The 19,320-nt window shown below is 38.3% G+C and overlaps 2 protein-coding genes across 3 annotated transcripts in view; both read left to right on the top strand.

Annotated features, from left to right (window-relative positions):
- Positions 1–3,602, top strand: part of ncam1b (neural cell adhesion molecule 1b) — a 99,161-nt gene extending 95,559 nt beyond the window's left edge. For both annotated transcript variants that reach the window (XM_060888406.1, XM_060888407.1), the window contains 3 exons: positions 789–893; positions 1,430–1,963; positions 2,091–3,602. In XM_060888406.1, coding sequence (XP_060744389.1) covers positions 789–893; positions 1,430–1,963; positions 2,091–2,211 — 760 coding nt within the window. In that variant the 3' untranslated portion in view covers positions 2,212–3,602. The remainder of the gene's footprint in view (positions 1–788; positions 894–1,429; positions 1,964–2,090) is intronic.
- A 2,158-nt stretch (positions 3,603–5,760) lies between these two features.
- zbtb16b (zinc finger and BTB domain containing 16b) overlaps positions 5,761–19,320 on the top strand; it is a 41,466-nt gene continuing 27,906 nt past the window's right edge. The window contains exons 1-3 of the mRNA XM_060888290.1: positions 5,761–5,869; positions 6,955–8,218; positions 18,637–18,734. Of these exons, the coding sequence (XP_060744273.1) occupies positions 7,008–8,218; positions 18,637–18,734 (1,309 nt within the window). The 5' untranslated portion in view covers positions 5,761–5,869; positions 6,955–7,007. The remainder of the gene's footprint in view (positions 5,870–6,954; positions 8,219–18,636; positions 18,735–19,320) is intronic.

Below are 19,320 nucleotides of genomic sequence, written 5' to 3' on the forward strand. Positions count from 1 at the left end.
TAATTTGGCGCAACAGTCGCTTTTGAAAGCAGTGCCTGCTGTCATTCATATTCACGGGTTTATATTAGTGTATTCTTTTGAATGTTATTTCTATTACTAATAAAGTACTAGTAACATATTACTTCTTACACCACGTCCCTAAAATTCATTAAGTTTTCTTTAGCTGTTGACTGCATTAAAGGGCATTTATATTAATCTTGGGTTTACTTTGTTTATATAAAAGGCTGTTTAAATCAGTGTTCCAGTTACACCTGAATGAAATACTATACTATATGTATTGGCATAGGCAACTTTTTCACATGTTGGATTTAGTCTTTGTTTAAATTATTTTATTTATTTATTTATTTATTTTTTATGAGCGACAATCAGAATCTACTACTTTTTATCAGCCAGTCACTGCTGAAATTTAGTCATCAATCATGCTGTCACCCATAGCAGACAGGTCGACTCTAAGAGGTTCTTCCTCTCACAAATTTCTCTCACGTTCCGTTAATTGAGTTTTAGAACTTTTAGTGTGCGGTTAATTGAAACACCGTTTTTGTATGAACATGTGTGGCTAAGGGTTAGAAGATTCATCTCTCCATATTCCAGCTAATTAATACACATTCGCAGTGTAGTGTAGACCTTCATCTAGGAGCTACCAAAGAGGTGGAATATGTGACATAAAAGAAAAAGAATTTAAAGAATAAATACTGCACCAACAAAAAATCCTGTTACTTCCTAATTATGTTGATTAAGTTGTAAAATGATCTGCTGCGGTAAATGATCCCAAGTCTCTCTCCTTTCAGGAAGGAGGACACCAAAGAGACTAGGACTGAGGATGGGCTCACAGCCAATCATGATGTAGGGGGACACGCTGAGCCGAATGAGACGACACCCCTAACTGAGCCAGAGTAAGTGTGTCCTGTGCGGTGTGATGCACTCCATAGGGATGTTGGGGTTATGACTTGTCCTTATAAATACAGATACTAAAAATAAGTAGTGTATTTTTTATCTATTTACTTGTTTATCTGTTTAAGATTGCTAAAGCTCTTTAGGAGGGTTGCCACATTGAATCTCTAACATTGAATACATTAATGCTGGATCACTAAGTTACATACTTAATTTCAACTAACTTAACTTAATTTCAAGTCTTTTTGTAGGAAACAAGTAGATTGCTGTGCATTCGTATATTTGTTCATTTCTGCAATGCATTATACACATCATTATACATTGAACCTGGCAACCCTGATCTTATGGTTCTTCACCAGCCTCTATAATCTTTGTTTTGGCTTTCTTGTCTTTAATTTATTCTTCGTCCTGCTTCACATACTTTCTTTCAGTTAGGTTCGGCTAGGGTTTGTTACAATTACTTCATCATGCTCGAAGTGACTAGTGTCCCTCCTTTATCTCTCTCTTTCTCTCTCTCCTTCTCTCTGTGCTCTATTAGGCGACAGCCAGAAGTCACATCTACCGTGGTGGACCTCCCCCTGTCCTTGGCCACCAACTCAGACACAATCACTGACACGTTTGACTTGAGTCAGTGCAGCCCTGTTAGTGAGAGCACCACTCTCACCTCCAGCCTCACAGCTCCTCCCTCTGAACCCAAATCTGCCCCTAAAGCCTGCTCCCAGCCCTTAGACACTTCACTGATCTCATCTGATCCTCCTTTAGTCGATCTGGCTGATTCCCAGACCATTAATCAATCAGCTGGTCAGATTAAATCTGCAGAACTTGACACCCAGGCTTCACCTTCTCTTGCTCTTAGCACAGAGAAAGAAGCCAGAGATCTGGAGGCAGAGCCAATGCTTTTAGAAAGTCCATGTGAGCCCAGAATGCTTGTCACTAATCCACAGACCAACGGTGCTCCTCCTTCCTCAGAGGACCTTGTGCTCCAGATAGATGGAGATGCACCACTGACACATTTCCCACAGGATGGGTTACACTCTCTGGCTACAGCTGATCCGTCGGCTCCGCAAAATGAGTATGGCTCTATCTAAATATTCACTAGATCTCGTCTTAGTATGTTTGTCTGTGTTTTATTTGTCATTTTCTATAACCTCAATGTCCGTTCTTATGCGTTTTTTGTAACGAGTTATTCTCTACAACAGAAAAATCCTAGAGGATGGAGAGATTAAAGCTGAGGAAGACGAGCTGAAGAAGGTCCAGCCAGAAGCACTGGCAGAACCAAATGCGATATCGCAAACAAACGCCTCCGAGACTAAGGCATGATCCGGCAAGCCCAAAGACGAAAGCGACAACGTCACAACGAACACGCAAATGTTCTTTCTACAGTGCCCTTAATGATCTTTTTTTTTTTTTTCTTTCTGAAGCAACAAAGTATATCAGAAGCTTGTACATTTTTAAGACTGAAATCTGGTGTACATAATATATGTATGCCTTTTTCCATTTTGTGTTCGTTTCTGTTTAATGAAGTAAAACCTCAACGCGTTTCTGTTGCTCTTTTTCTTGAGTTTGCTGCAAACTACAAGTTCAGTAGGTTTAAAGAGGCTGTTTATTAAAACCAGGCATCTTGCATTCAGGTGAATCACAGCATATATCCGCTGATGGTCTAGATTTTATTTTATTTTATTTACATATTTGTTGCAATGGAAATGATTACTCCTATTTTATATCGAAGTCTTCTGAGGGCTACTCTTGTTTGATTGCAAATTTTGTTTACAGTCTGTTTTTCTCTTGTTTGTTAACCAGTGTGTTTGTAAATGTAATGTAAAAGCCACTATATTACATAATGCAGTAAAACACAGCGAATGAGTGGTCTTCTAATCACCATTAAAGATTCATTTCTATTCTTTTATTTCACATTTACATGTATATTATTGTTATTCTTAATGCTTCTCTGACAGCTGGGAGTTTAATTTATTTAGTTTTTTGTTTAGTTTTTTTTCCCCCAAACATGCTAGTGCAACTTCTGACTTCTGAGAAATCTGACCGTTTTTATACCATGTACCTCCAGGTGAAACGTTTGTATTACACAGCTGACTGCAAGCTTGTGCACTGTGTTTGTGTATTCTGTACGTTTTTTTGAGAATATCTGCCTAGCTTAATGGTAAAAGGTAGCTGAATTTACTTTGATATAACATTATGTAAATGGATAGCTGACATATGTCTGTGTAAATGAGGACCAGTACCAAACTCCTTTCATTCAAAGTGTTCTTTATTCTCCACCGTCAATTGCATGAGTGTGCTTTGCCCATCACTGATGTTCCAGGAAAAAGTGTAGGGCACAGATGGCAGATTTGATCTACTGTATATGTGCATGCCCAGAGCTGTGTGTAGGTTGATTTTTGGTGTTCAGCGTGCTATATATTTCCATCTAACAGCAAATATCCAGCCTCTGGGTTACAAATAACAACAGTGTAACTATCTGTGCTCAAGGTATCGTTTATCATTATTATTTTTATTATTATTTTCCCCACTTTCAATATATTCAAAGGCAGTCTAACCAAACAGTGTACCTTGTATTTTTGAGATGGATTCTTTTGAAGAAGTAACGTGAGACAGTGAGTAAAACTGTGCTTTTACCTGTTAAGCATCAAAAACATGTTATAAGTTGTGTTGTTCTAACACATTTTGATTAAACTAATCAAAACGCAAGTCTACTTTCTTTGACATGTCTGTATTTTCTTTAGTTTTTTTATTATTATTTGTTTTGTTTCTTATATTTTGTGATGCAATGAGACGTAGGCTTATGACATCCACAAGAGCTTAAGATGTCTTGTGCTGGAAGGAAAGCTTGTCTGTTCAGAAAGAAAGCTTGTCTGTAGATCTGTTCAATCTGTAGTCTTGACCCTGATTTTTCAATTTCATGGAAATTTCTCAGTCAAGCTGCAGGGGACAGTTTGGGAACTGTTCCAGTGATGACCAGCAGATGTCGCTGGTGTGCTTTGTGAAACAAAAATTGGGAAGTCTTGTAGGACTTTTGGATAAACTACACATGATGTGTAAGCAAGGGTTCTCACATTTTTTTCACCACTTTAACTGTAAAAAAAAAAAAAAAAAACTTACAGGCTTCCAGTCAGGACAGATTTATTTTATGCCCAGTCTTATATTTAACTATTCAAATATTAGGTCTATTAATAAATATGGGTGTGATCCATAAACCATGTAAACATTTTATTTTTATTTTTAGTAAACTCTTGGAGCTTTTAACTCCTTAATCATTTACTTACAGAACATGTTAACTCCATGACATTATTTTATAGGTCTACTTGTTTTTGCTTTATAGAGCTTTGGATTCAAACTCATTTTAAGTTTGAAAATGAAAACTCACTATCAAGGCAGTTAATTGGAACATAATACACAGATCCCAATCCAGTGGTGTTAAGAAACAATTAACACTACCAGAACTCTACATGCCAAATGAATCTACACAATTCTTAAATTCTTCTCTAAACCACGAAATGTCAAATGAATTTCACCAGAAAGCCACCAGTACTGACGAACTGATCTTCTGTAGCCATGACAAAAAAAAGGAATTTTGAGGTTAGAAAATTCACTCCTTATGCATGTGATAGATATTCCAACATAGTCTCTTTCTCATGAGCTATGTAGCATGATGTGCTGTTGGAGATCAGTGAACTGAGGCGTAGGATTATCTTCTCCAAAAGGAACAAAAAGAAAATAGGTCTGCTGGGTGTTTTCTTCTGCATCAGAGATTTTGGTTCGAGAGTGTTGAAGAGGCCATTGCTATATGCCGATTAGGGTACACATACACTCACACACATACACACAGGATCTCACACAAACTCTACTGCTTCCCTGACCTTAAAGAACCACAAAATACACTACATGTAAGATATTTCCAAAAGATAGAAAGCATTATATCAAGTTTCATCAACTATGCAGTCATGCAACCAACAGAAAGGCATTCATCTCTTTGCTCTTGTAAGCAGATCTTAACACTTATTAGAGAGAGTCTGAAAATATATGTCAAGCTATATGTGTACCCGTGATGCCAGAACCTGGACCTGACACACTTCTACTCCTGTGGCTTGTCTACTTCTTCTGTTTGAAGCTTCTGCACAAGTGACTCAGTGTCTGCTTCTGTAGATGCTCCTACATGGATGCTCTAAAAATTGCCCTTTCCAAACACAGTTTATGCCCAAGACCCAATCTCAGCCTTTCTTTATTGGATATTTTCACCTGTATACCGTAGACTTGTACATATTAACCAATACTCATACAAAACACATATTGTCACCTGTTATTATCCTGTCACTCGGTTCACTATTGAATCTGATTCATCACAAGATTTCTTCTGAAGTCATTTCAGACAGTTTTCCTTAAAACTGTCACCACCGGTTTGTTCATTAGGAATCTAAATGCTATGTAATGTCTAAATGCTGCTTTGGGACATTTTTTTTAGGTTCCATACAAATAAAAAAAGCATCAATAATAGGTTGTAAGGAATAGTGAGCAGGCCACCGATGCACAAACCTATAAAGTTATATAGTTTGAAATCCAACTTTTAAAATACAAGATATTATAAAATGATGATATGCATGCATTATAAACCATATAATTTGTTTTCATCCCAAGGTGTTGTGAGTGACCACAAACTTCTATAACTAAAAATAAAGACCATGCATAAGAAATGTATAATAAATGTATATCCTATTTTATTCAGTATGGGTATACAAGTAAGTCCAAATGTCCATGTTAATGACCCATGAGTCTCCTTAAACATCTCAGACCCACGTTTTTAAACCCATAGTGACTCAATGTTGTGACGTCACACAGCGCCGCTGGTTGGCTGGCCGAGAACTGACTCTGTGCGCGTGAAGCGGGTTCTGTGAATCTAGCTCGCTCGCGCGCTGCGCTCATAACGCTTTAATAAACAGCTGTTGAATCACGCGCGGAAAACGGGGTAAGCAAGAGTTATCTCTGTTGTCTACTTTTATATATTTCTATGTTTGTTTATCAAGACCAAGAGTTAGAGATTAGAATAACATTGCATGATCAAATGAAAGTCATGAAACATTTGGAGACATTTCTGAACACATGCATCTAGTGTAATTAATTACTTTTACAAAATGCCTACTATAAACAAGCATTAAATGTAATCAGATAAAGTAGACCGTGTTTCAAAAAGCATGCTTTCGTTGATTTTTTTGCAACTTGTCAGGCAGGTGCCATCACTGGGCTCGTGCGTGCGTGCTCGCGCAGGCAGGTGTTGATTCAATGCTACTGCTGATATAATCTGGTGTCGTTTATCAGATTAAGACCTTCATTGTGATGTCTGATCTCTTGGTGTTGGTGTGCTTGATAAATGAGGAATAAGACCCAATGCATTAGGATGCAGCATGAATGGCACGTTTCTGCCTGTGGCATGGCATGCAAAGTGTTGCTTCTAAAAAAGCGTATCTCTGGAAACAAGATGTTATTTCAGAGATGAGATCGGATACTTTTACAGCGATCTGATCGACCCAGAGAGCTGGTTTTAAAAATTGTTTACGTTTCCAATTTGCACGTGCACTGCAAGATAAATTTGAGCCTTAAGCTATAATGGTTAATGTCTCGTGGATGTGTGTGCTTCTATTGTGAAAATCAATTATGAGACGTGCTTTAGGAAATTATAGCACTTTAGATGCACATAATGAAGCCGGTCAGTGTGTCTGACATCTGTTGATTTATAGCTTTTAGAGTAACGCTTGAATGTTCTTTTTTTATTTGCAACATAATATAATGACTCAACGGGCTGCAATCATATGCGTCCCTTTTAAGCTCGTGCATGTCCTTTGATTTAGTGTGTAATTGCTTATAAACGTTGAAATTATTTGCCTTGAAAACAAGGGTGCTCTTAAATACTTTACAAGATGTCTTTGTGCCATTAATATGTTTACATTAGCATCACAAATTGTTAAAATAAATTTCCATGATATTTGTTTTGTCATTTTCACCTTGCGTGAGAACCTTTAGCGTGGTTAAACACAGCTATCCTTTTGCTCTCAGATTGAAGAAGAAGCGAGAGGTCAAAATTGTGACATGGTTTGGTTAATGCTGCTATGATGGATTTGACTAAAATGGGTGTGATCCATCTCCAAAACCCTGGGCACCCCACAACTCTCCTGCAGAAGGCGAACCAGATGCGTTTGTCAGGGACGTTGTGCGATGTGGTGATTATGGTGGACAGCCAGGAGTTCCATGCCCACAGAACCGTGCTGGCATGCGTCAGCAAGATGTTTGAGATCCTGTTCCATCGAAATAGCCAACATTACACTCTGGATTTCCTCTCACCAAAGACCTTCCAGCAAATCCTGGAATATGCCTACACAGCCACACTCCAGGCTAAACTTGAAGATTTAGATGACTTGCTATATGCTGCAGAGATTCTGGAAATCGAATACTTAGAGGAGCAGTGTCTGAAGATCTTGGAGACCATTCAGTCTTCAGAAGAGAATGACATGGACATAAACATGAATGAGAATGGCACAGTGGATGATGATGAGGGTCGGATGAAGTATTTAAAGAGCACTTTGATCTCCAAAAAACATTCCATACAGGAGGGCAGCTACAGTTCTGCTGGCCGCCATCGACTGGCTCTGGGCAACATGGTTGACAAGAAGCCTTTAGTGTCAGCGCCATTGGGCCTTAGTACCATTAGCCCCACAAGGGCTGCTGTAGAGAGTCTGATGAGCATTGGCCAGTCTCTCCTGGCAGGGACTGTGCAACAAGGCTTCACTTTTCCCCAAGAAAACTCTTCCCCATTGCTAGAAAAGATTAAGACTGAAATGATGCAAGTGGACGAGGAGGATACCCATGAGGGTAGCTCTTCCAGAAATGGAGATGGGGTCGGCGAGTCTAAGCAACATAGAGGCACTCCGGGAACCCCCACCAGAGGCACCGTCATCACTAGTGCTCGGGAACTCCATTCCACTGATGGTGTTCCTGAGTCACATGGAGATGCCAGCCAAGTGGGACCAGCGCACATCGCCAGTCTGGCTGAGAGACATCTTGCAGCATTGTACAACCAAAAAAATGAGAGCATGCTGCCCATATCTGTATCTATGGCTTCATCGTTGCACATGCCACCCACCCTTGCTATGTCTGCAGACTTTGGCACCTATGGTGGGCTTTTCCACCAGAGCTTCATTCAGCGGGAGTTCTTCAGTAAACTGAGCAATTGCACAACAGATTCAAAGCATGAGGGCCAGAGGGAACGCTGCAGTGTGTGTGACATGGAGCTGCTGGACAGTGAGACTGCAGAGCAACACAGGTGGGGCAAATACTGTATCAGCTCTATTGATCTGTCTGTCTGTCTGTCTGTCTGTCTGTCTGTCTGTTTGTTTCACCTCCACCAACCTCAGGAACACGTTGCTTGCATAACTGATAAAAGGTCTTTTCTGAAACATATTTTCACTGGAAACGTTATGTATTAGACCTAACATTTACTACATCCTGCATCTATAGTCAAGTACCATGCAGTTTCCTGGACACCTATTCAACCATCCACCTACCTATTTGTTGTTCCATCCATCAATCCATCCATCCATCCATTTTCCATATACACTGATGAATGACTTCCAGAACTGGTTGTTTTATACCAACATTATAAACTCACTGTTTACCTATAAAATCCATCATAAATTGTTTATTTAATGAGACGTCTGAGATCTTGACAGCTTTGGGGTCTTAACAAAACTCTCTTAATATTGCACTCTTTAGAACTGGGTGAATGTGTTTATTAATCCAACGTTATGTCATTAAAGATATGTAAGATAACATTATGTGACAAAGCTAAATTTGGTAACCTGACTCACAACCAGCAACAGCTCAATAAAATTTAAAAATGGCAGCATGGCAATGTGTTTATAGTAGCAACAGCACAGAAAGACAAAGAGGATTTTACTATTTACTAATAGCTGTCCTTTTTGTCCAAGACACAACAGCTTGACACATTATTTTTTATATTTTATATTTCCTTATTCAATTTTATATTTGCTTAAAAAGGGGTGGGCAGGGTGGCTTAGTGGTTAGCACGTTCGCCTCACACCTCCAGGGTCGGGGTTTGATTCCCGCCTCCACCTTGTGTGTGTGGAGTTTGCATGTTCTCCCCATGCCTCGGGGGTTTCCTCCGGATACTCCGGATTCCTCCTCCGGTCCAAAGACATGCATGATAGGTTGATTGGCATCTCTGGAAAAATTGTCCCTAGTGTGTGATTGCGTGAGTGAATGAGAGTGTGTGTGTGTGTGTGTGTGCCCTGTGATGGGTTGGCACTCCGTCCAGGGTGTATCCTGCCTTGATGCCCAATGACGCCTGAGATGCTCAGGCTCCCCGTGACCCGAGGTAGTTCGGATAAGCGGTAGAAGATGAATGAATGAATTTACTTAAAAATTTTCTTTCAAAAGAAAATCCTATGCCATTTTTTTCTATAAAATGTAATGATAATAATTTGTGAATTTTATAGAAAAATGAGACGGGTTAAAGGGACCAGGTCTATGTGTTAAACCTGTAATGTCTCTCATTAAATGTTGTTTATTTTTGGTGAATATAAAAATAAACTGCATTAATCACTTTAAGAAATTGTTTCACTTAGTTGTGCATCTATTTTAAGATCTAAGCTTGACATAACTGTTGCATTTCTAATAACAATCAGAAGAAATGAATTAGCCCTAATGTTTATAGAACGCACTAGTAAATGACGATGTGGCCAAGGGCAGAAAATGAATTTGACAACACTGGTTAGAATAACACTGGTATAGCCAGCAAATCTCCATTTGAAAAACAAAATCTTAATTGGATTAAAATTTTAATCCAAAATGTCCATAACACTTGTTAATATTATACTCTTAATAAATACTTTTGGTAATTGTTAAACTATTTGCTTTGTTTCTTCTTTGGTAGTCATTACACCAAAAAATAGATAATATTCAAAGGCATTTGTGCTACTTCTGTTGTGTTCATAATTTTGGATTTGGGAGATAATCAATGCAGCTTAACCCCTGTCTTTCTAACAGAAGGCAGTGTGTACATATCTCTATTCATCAGCAAGCCTGATAACCCTAAATAGCTCTGTGATACAGATGTGTGTGTTGATTGTAGCACAACTGATACTCCCGTTTATTTATTATTACAACCAAACTGAACCCAGTGACAGCTGCCTAAATTTCTAGACTCTCATCGGTACACAGGCCAAACATTATGTCTGAAATATCGATTTTATGTATTTACCGTTATGAAAATATTCATCCGGGACAAAATAAAAGTAAGGAACTCTTATGGACCAGTTGTAAAAGTTGTAACACTTTTGTTTAAAACAAATAAAAACGATAAAAGGTTCAGGTGGCTTCCTTTTGTGAAGTCTAATTTGATTGTACAATACATGCTTAGTCTGTTTTTTTTTTTCAGCTTTGCCACTAGGGGCATTTAAAAAAAAAAAAAGATGGTGTAGTAAATAATCCACCTTATTTCTGTTCATTACACACATGACTGTATTTTAGATGCAACTTTTCGGTCACTGTCATTGAAGTGGTAGTACTATATGTGACTTTCACTGATTACACTGACTACAGGAATCAACAGTCTGGCCTAGAAAGAAATCAGCCTTCTTCCTTATTAAAAGAAAACTGAAATATCACATGTACATAAGCATTCAGACCCTTCACCCAGTACTTAGTTGAAACACCTTTGGCAGCGGTTACAGCCTCGAGTCTTTTTGGGTATGACGCAACAAGCTTTGCACACCTGGACTGGAAAATTTTATGCCATTCTTCTTCGGAAATCCTGTCAAGCTCGCTCAGGTCGGATGGGGGCCGTAGGTGGACAGCCATTTTCAGGTGTCTTCAGTTCAATAGGGTTCAAATCACGAAGGGGATGCGGTAGCTCAATGGGTAAGGTGTTGGACTACTGACCGGAAGGTTGTGAGTTCAAATCCCAGGGCCACCAAGCTACCACTGCCCAGGCCCCTTTAACACCCAATTGCTCAGCTGTAAGATAAGGGCGTCAGCCAAGTGCTATAAATGTGAAAGTCATGACTCTAGGACATGACTCTAGGTCCCTAAGCCACTCCTATGTTGTCTTGGCTGTTTGCTTAAGGTCGTTATGTTGGAAGGTGAAGCTTTGGCCCAGTCTGAGGTCTTGCGCACTGTGGAGCAGATTTTTATTAGGGATATCTCTGTACTTTGCTCCATTCAGCTTTCTCTCAACCCTGCACTGTATATATCAGTCAGTCTCAGCGACCTCTCTATTCACTCCTTCATTCTTTCATTGTATCTGAGGAAGAAAAAGGCTTTGCAGACAGCATACGACACAAATTGGTTATAGCCATTTACGCAAAGATTTTATGAAGAAAGTTCATTGTTCTTTCAAGTCCAGTATTCAGAATCATTATGATGTCAGTGTTTAAAAAGTCTTAAACAATAAACCTAGTGAAAAGCATAATGCTGTAGTTAGTGCTTTTATTCTAGATGTATAGGTAATTTGAGTCTCGTAGTAGATCTTCCATTTGCACCGAGTGTGTTCAATGTGGTTGAGACGTGTACTCACAATACACTCCAGGCAGCAAAACAGATGAGTAAAGTGTGTGTGCAGAGAATTCAGGCACCACAACTCAAGAGCTATAGAATCTCTTTTGTCTTGCAGATGACTGGTGATTGGCAGAAAGAGAGAGCAGCGAATGATTAGTGCACATATTTACAAAAGTCATTTGCGTATTTACAGTAGACTGGATTTAAGCTAAGATTGGCCGGTTTTGTTAATCGGTAATCATGTAAAGTACATAACCAAAGTGCTTTTCTGTTCTCGTTCCTGGTTTTTGTTAATGCTGGGAAACATACTGGTGTTCTCGAACCCCCTCAGGGCTTCAGAGATGCTCCATTGTGCTCTTAACTGCGGCTTTTCTTTTCATTCTTTTGTTTACTCGAGTTATCCATCTGTGCTCCAGAATAACAACTCTAAACCCAAGACATGGAGACTATTTCAAATCTGTAGATAGAAGAATAGAAAATAGTTTTAATTTTTGCACAGTGTTGAAAAGAGGATGCACTGAGGATGAGTTGAGGATAGAACTGCCTGACTCACTCAGAACATAATTACTCAGGTATGAGTACAAGTAGACAGTTTTAATGCACATAGAGAGCTCGACAATAGCCTTTAAGTCATTAGTGGATGGTTTTACAAACCTGTAAGAGATGTACCTAAAAAAAACCTGTACTGGGGGAGGGCTAGCTTTGTCATGCTTCATTAGTATCCCAACCCCTGCCTGTCCAGAGACTATGGCCATTGAATGATCTTTAAATCTCTGTCATCTATAAGAACCTCCGGAATCCTGTTGTTCAAGACTTTAAGTCCTCCTGTATCGCATTGTCCCCCCGGAGCATATTATCAGTCACACACAGGATGCTTTCAGGCTTATCTCAACTGAAAAGCATTACAGGTCAACTCCTTTGGGGTCAGGTCAAACCACTGACCTCTGGCCCTCCTATGGTGGTTTTTATCCCTTTTCTAGAATTGTTTCTTGTATAAAACCTTCTTTTGTGTGACTCTGTGTGTGTGATGTGTGTGTGTGTGTGTGTGTGTATGTGTGTGTGTGGTTGCGGGGGATACAGATTTTTATTTTTCAGACAAAATGTTATGTTAATTTTAATTCTTTTCAGGGATTGCCTTCCAGAAGATCATAAATAAAAGCAAAAATTTTAATTCATCCGTTTAATTTAAAAGGCAATTTTTACAGGAACAAATATCGGTTTATGCAGTTAGAAGGCAATTGTTTTAAATACTTAATAGTCAAAATAAAAGAAAGGTTGCAATATTTCAGGAAAGCAATTTCTATTAGTCTTAGATGAAAATAAAACTGTTACTATAGAAACATATACTTGGAGTTATAGATGGAACTATTATAAGAGCTGCTGTTATTGAAAATTAGTCCACATTTTCTGAACAGTTCAAAGAATTTATCAGTGTTATTAAAATGTTATAAAGGAAGCTATCAAACATATGCACCTTATATAATAAAACTGATAGTATATTAAATGGTAATCAAACATGTCAAAGATTCCGTGGTGATTTGGTGGCAGTGTTAAGGAGTTTGTAACTGGTTCGGTCAGATTTTTTATTTGCTGTTTGTTTGTTTCTAGCACTCCATCTATCTAATTGAGCTCCATTGCAGCTACTGTATGTCTATTGTGTTTCAGTACATTTACTGTTTGTGGACTTGGTAATGACTCTCCTCTGTATCTTACATCTTACAGCCTGGAAAAATTGTGAAATTGCTTGTTTTATACAGACCAATGCTAAATGTCGTATCATGCAGCAGAACATAAAAATGGCATCATGACACAGGCACTGAGATTATTTCTCAATCAATCAGTGATTGTTGGGATTGTTTTTTGATTCGAAACCTCTCTCAAGGGACCTTGTGTTTGTGGGGCTTAATATCTACTTTGATTAACTGGGGGCACGGAAGCCTTTATTATCACCACATACACATTACAGCACAGTGAAATTCTTTCCTTCACATATCCCAAGTGAGGATCCCAATGGCCATTGTGATGTGTGGCCATTGTGGCATGTGTTAGCCTAGTGGTTAAAGTGTTTGTCTACCAATCGGAAGGTTGTGAGTTTGATCCCAGGTCCATCAAGCTGCCACTGTTGGGCCACTGAGCAACGCTCTTAAACCCCCACTTGCTCAGTTGTATAAAAATGAGATAATGTAAGTCGCTCTGGATAAGGGCGTCTGCTAAATGCTGGAAATGAGTGTAGTGTGCAGTTATTTAATTTTTATAGCTTAGTGCTGAAAGTTACTTTGGTCAGTTTGGTCAGTGTTTCTACATACCTAGATGTTCCTGATTGAGAAACTATAATAGCAAGCACAGATTTTTTTCTTTCTGGTTTTTAATAGAGAGAAGAAAAAACACTGGTGGAAAACACACAAACTTACTGAACCTACTTGTCTGACAGGCATCTAAGAATAAAAACTAATAGCCTGCACATGTAGTGTTTTTGACTGGGGTGACTGGGTTGGTGGTTTGTCCACCCCTGAACACTATTTCCACATGTAGGTTATACATGAATTTTGTAAACATCTTATAACCTTCCTTAGTATTTCTGACCAAGACCAATGACTTTATATGACTCACAACACATTACAGTCACCAGTTCTTTCATCCAAACCACCTGTTGTTCCATTTTAACCAAGTATTTGTGGTTCTGTTTTTGGATAAATCTTTAAAAGGTCTATGGATAACACAAAGCCACTGTTTTGGAACATTTAAAAAAACATGCATTGACCAACATACTGATGGTGAGGGAAAAATAAAAGAATTATACACACTTGTGAGACACCAACATGGCATTTAAGGCCTCTGGAAGGTTCTCAGAAATCACAAATTAACGCTTAGAATCGAACATGAAAACTGCTCTGAGGCTTGGTAGTCCCATTCTTCTATGGGGAAGTTATTCTGAAACTTTTACACTCACAATACCTTCAGATCACTGTGCTTCTAGAAAAAAACCTAAACTGCAGATCATTTGTATTGGTTATCAGGTCTCCCTCACTGAAGAAACCCATTTGTAAATTTCCTAATGTATGCACAGGGCAAAGGAGTTTAACCAGACAACGTTATCAGTTAATTTATTATACAATAAGACCCTAACTCTACAAAATATTAGGCAGGTAGATTTAAAGCTATGGCTGATTGGTGTATTGTAGTTTGTAGTTGACATTTAACGTCGTTATTTGTTATTTTGAGCAATGAATTGATACCATGGTTTACCACAAGTGGCCCAAAACATGTCAAAATCTAACCACGTGAAAGGTTATTTTTCTAGGCCACCCCATATGGACAATAGTCCAGTGTGGGGGAAGTGTTGATTTTATATCTGCTTTAGGTAAATGGCATCAGTGGTCAGTGGTAGCTTTATTTTGAGTTTTCTGCTGCACTTTTTTGGAAATGCCTCTCTTACACCTCTCTCATTGGTAATTCAGCAGAGCTGTAGTGTCCCTCAGCAGACATCACTTCTGGAATTGCTCTCTCAGTGGGAAAGGTGCTCCAGCAGGGCCCGGCCTGCCATTAATCAAAGCCACTTCTAGTGGCCCACTCCAGAAGCACAAGCTCTCGGCCCTGTCTCGAACAGACACTTCAGCGATTTGTCTCCTTAGAGAAAGTAGACATTTTAATGTCTGAATTTTAATGGGAATGTGTAACAACGGCCTGTAGAGACTAATGGACCATTATCTTTTCACATTTGTTTTTCTCAGTCCAGCTGGAATTGTTTTTCCACCGAGTGATTGAACAAACAGTCAGCGCCATGTGTATTCATAAGCTTTGTCCTCTCCCTTTTACATTTATCCTTGAATTGTTTTTATCTAAATAATACGTTAGCAGTGTTTGTGGATCTCCATTCCATGTAACCTAACCTTCATTGTAGTTTTTTTTTCAATGGCCAGTGCTGGATAAGAAAAAATATATAGAAATAATATTGGTTTCTGCTCAGGATGTTGTTGATGATTTTGAGCATTGATTTTCTTGCATTAGATTCCTTTTGCTTAAACGGACCCTTGCAGAGTTTTTTAAAGCTTTTAAACTGCTGTGCTCTCTGTGGCTGAATAAAAAAACATTTATAAGTGCAAGTGATAGACACTTTTATTTTCTGGCACAATCACTACTGGTCAGATTTTGATGAACACATACTATATTTTAGTACTTTTAATAAATGAGCTCAATTTTGATCAAATCATAAATGGCCAAATAGTCAAGTAGTAGATGCTTCTTATTCACACCACATAGCCACATTTTACAGTTAATATGAGTCTTTTATTTTTATGCTTAATGGGTTTGACCTCAGAGTAGGTCTTTCTTTAGTGAGTCCCATTAGGATCTGAGATTAAAAAAAGAAAGCAATTTTTTTAAAAACATTTTATAATTTGGTTGGTCTATGGCAATAACAGTGGTTAAAGTATAGTAAAACACACACACACACACACACACACACACACAAACAGGTATACAAAACTCTGACTAGTGTACATATGCAACATGATTATTACAGACCAAGTAGCAATGGTGACATTTCAAAACTAAATATTACTTTTGAGTGCCCCCGCACTCTGACCCCAACCTCCTCAGTTGGGGTATGTAAAGAAAAGAATTCCACTGTGCTGTAATGTATATGTGGCAATAATAAAGGCCCCCCCACACACACACATAGATGCGATTGTTATTTACAAATCGCTATAAGTCACTGTCTGCCTGAGGTACAGCCCTTAAGTTTTTTTTTTTTAATTTTTTCTTCAGACATAGAGGAATTTCTGTCACAATATTGCATGCTGTGCATGTCTGTCAGTAGTCTGAGGCTACTGATTATATGGTGCTAATAATCTAGCAAGAATAAAGGTTACGGCCACAGACTGCTGCTCGGATATGTGGCGCACGCGCCTGCAGTGTGTCTGGGTGTGTGGCTAGAATTCATATGAAAGGGCTGCAGTAGGGGGGTGGCAAGTCATTGATATGTATAGCATGACTCAGATAAACAGACCATTCTACCAAGGATTTCAGCAGCATTAAACACATTCAATTTTAAACAAATATTAGTAACAAATGAGCCAGATTCGACATGGATAGCGACCTGATGTTGTTTTTTTTAACAAGCTTTCCAGACCTGTAGCCACTCTATTAAAATGGACCGTCCGTATTTGTCTGGGCTCATTCTAAACCCTGCGTTTAATTTTTGATAAATCTTGGCATTTTTTTCAAACCATCAAGTCACTCTGTTTGGATGGTTAATACTTTATTAGGCAGCTACAAAGATATTCTGGAAGGACTCTATGTCTGCATGGGTTCTGTTGCAGCTCCATCAAGTCACATTTCAAATTCTGTTTTTAAATGAAATAGTCATAATTCATAGGAACACTATACATCATTTATGGGCTTTTGGTAATGTTTCATGTTAGTGAATTAGCGAATTATTGTCCTTGCTATGTGTTTTATCACTTAGCTGTTGAAATTTGTATTCTAATTGGGCAGAAGGTGTTAATTTTGTGTAACAGCAAATTTTATGACAGAGCTGGCCGCAAGGTAAATCGCATATGTTTATTTATTATTAGATATTAATATTAATATACATATGTGCGATCACATTAAAATATGCTCACATTATTGTGCGTGTTGAAATATGTTAGCGTTTCTATGGTAACATCTAATCCACAGGGACTTGCGTGGCAGATGCTCCACATAAGCTAATCGTAATAATAAACTATTTAAAAATGAATCGTTTTTATTATATTTTTTTTTCCACTTTGTTTTAATTTGGTCTATTTTCCAATTACCATCCACCAGTCATCTCTCTCCCATCACATGACATTTAACAAGCAGGTAAAACAAAAGCTAACACAAACTTCTTTCAAGAAATATAAATGCATCCAAAGCATCTTTTCCAAACCTACATGGCACAAGGTAACATGACACACTCAAATGAACACACTAACTGCCCTCTTCTGCATAAATGAGCTCACAGATGCCCACGATTGGCTAGTGTTGCTGTAATAAACAGGGAAGAAAGTTACCCCGTTACACCCATCTGACGTCTCAAAATCTATAGTGAAACGTTTCTAATAGCGAAAAATGGATGTTAACGTATGAGAAATTATTTATTAATTAACAAATTATAAATTAATAATGCATAACGCTCCATCTGATCTACCAGCACTGCTCGATTGGTCCCACTATGTATCAGGGTAAGAAGTAGTTATACAGCAAGACTCTGTTCTGTTCTGGCACCGAGGTGATAGAATGAACTACCTCTAGATGTTCGAACAGCGGAGTTACCGGCTATCTTTAAACGACGAGTGAAGACTTACCTTTTCCTAAAACACTTAAGCTGGCGCTTAATTTCCCTGTTTGTTTTATGGATTAAAAAAAAAAGCCCTGAACATTTTTTTAGGTTAATGGTATCCTAAGCCTGTGACCTAGTGAACCAGTGCTGATGTATTAATAAAGACTTCAAAGCACTTTTATACGTCGCTCTGGATAAGCGCGTCTGCCAAATGCCGTAAATGTAAATGTAAATTCAGACATGTAGTTACAGGCATACTGTATAAATGAATGTTGTATTTAGTTTCTCATATTTCGAAGGTGCTTTTTATTCACTAGCTGATACGTGTGATCATTGTTATATTACATGGAATATACACAATTTCTTATAATATAACAACGTTATGTAAATCTATGTAATTATGTTGTTAAGCGTAACTATCTATGGCAGGGCTACTGTCTTAGAACATTCTTAATTTGCCTACCAGGCTTTTTTTCTCCCTTGAGACATATATTTCGTCTGCAGCTCTCCATCTGCAAGAAGACAATTACCAAAAGAACTACTGTAAACATGCTAAATTGCTTGGACATTTCAGACTCAATTTGCTGTTCCACTGATTATGGCGAACCTTGACGCTCCATTTCCTACAGTTTAAAAAGCTCTAGCATCATTCTGAATGTGTTTCACAGACAAGTCATTTGTAAATGATGACTTTTCGAATACAATGACTGGCTGTAATGAACTTCTTACTTGTTACATTTCTTTTACCAAGTCTCAGTGTGTTCATGTACATACTAAATACTAAAGGCTTTAATAAACCATCCAACACTCCCAGTAATATACGACACTGTAATGGAGTATGTCTTGTTTTGTTCTCTCCTCAGGAAACTGCATAGTGATATGAAAACCTTTGGCTGTGAGTTCTGCGGAAAACACTTTTTGGATAGCTTACGGCTGAGGATGCACATGCTGTCACACTCAGGTACCTTGCACTATCACGCACCACTGCTCTACAGATGATTGGGACTACTGTCAGTATAAAAGACGTGCAGTAAATCATTATGAGACTGATAAAACTAAATCAACTGAATTCTCCAGTATAAGATAAACAGTTTTGGACTGCTTATGGGTTTCTGTGGTACTCGGTACTGTAAAGTATTTACACAAGTTAGAACATTGCACTTTGTGTAAGCTGGTTGCATGAACCACCTTCATTTCTGTTAAACAGCCACTGGTTTGTACATTAGGAAATTGGCAGAAATCCAGGTATGGCAATGGAGATGCTTCTATGTACAGTGTACACAGTGAAGGTGTTATGTCAGGAGAGAGTTGCACAAATCCTAACAAATAAGGATGATATGTTGGAGTTTAAAAAAATAATAATTAGAATTTATTAAGAAAATAAAAACTTCCATCTCAGACCAAATGAAAAAAAAACTTGTAAGCAATCTTTGCAAGCATGAATCCATATTAGTTTGGCAGTGAAATCCATTAACATGGAACTTTAACGGAGGTTTTCATGTTAATCGGTTCATTTGTGCTTTCAAATGCAGCTTCATTATGCAGAA

This window comes from Tachysurus vachellii, chromosome 15 (genome assembly GCF_030014155.1).
Source record: "Tachysurus vachellii isolate PV-2020 chromosome 15, HZAU_Pvac_v1, whole genome shotgun sequence".
Classification (NCBI taxonomy): domain Eukaryota; kingdom Metazoa; phylum Chordata; class Actinopteri; order Siluriformes; family Bagridae; genus Tachysurus; species Tachysurus vachellii.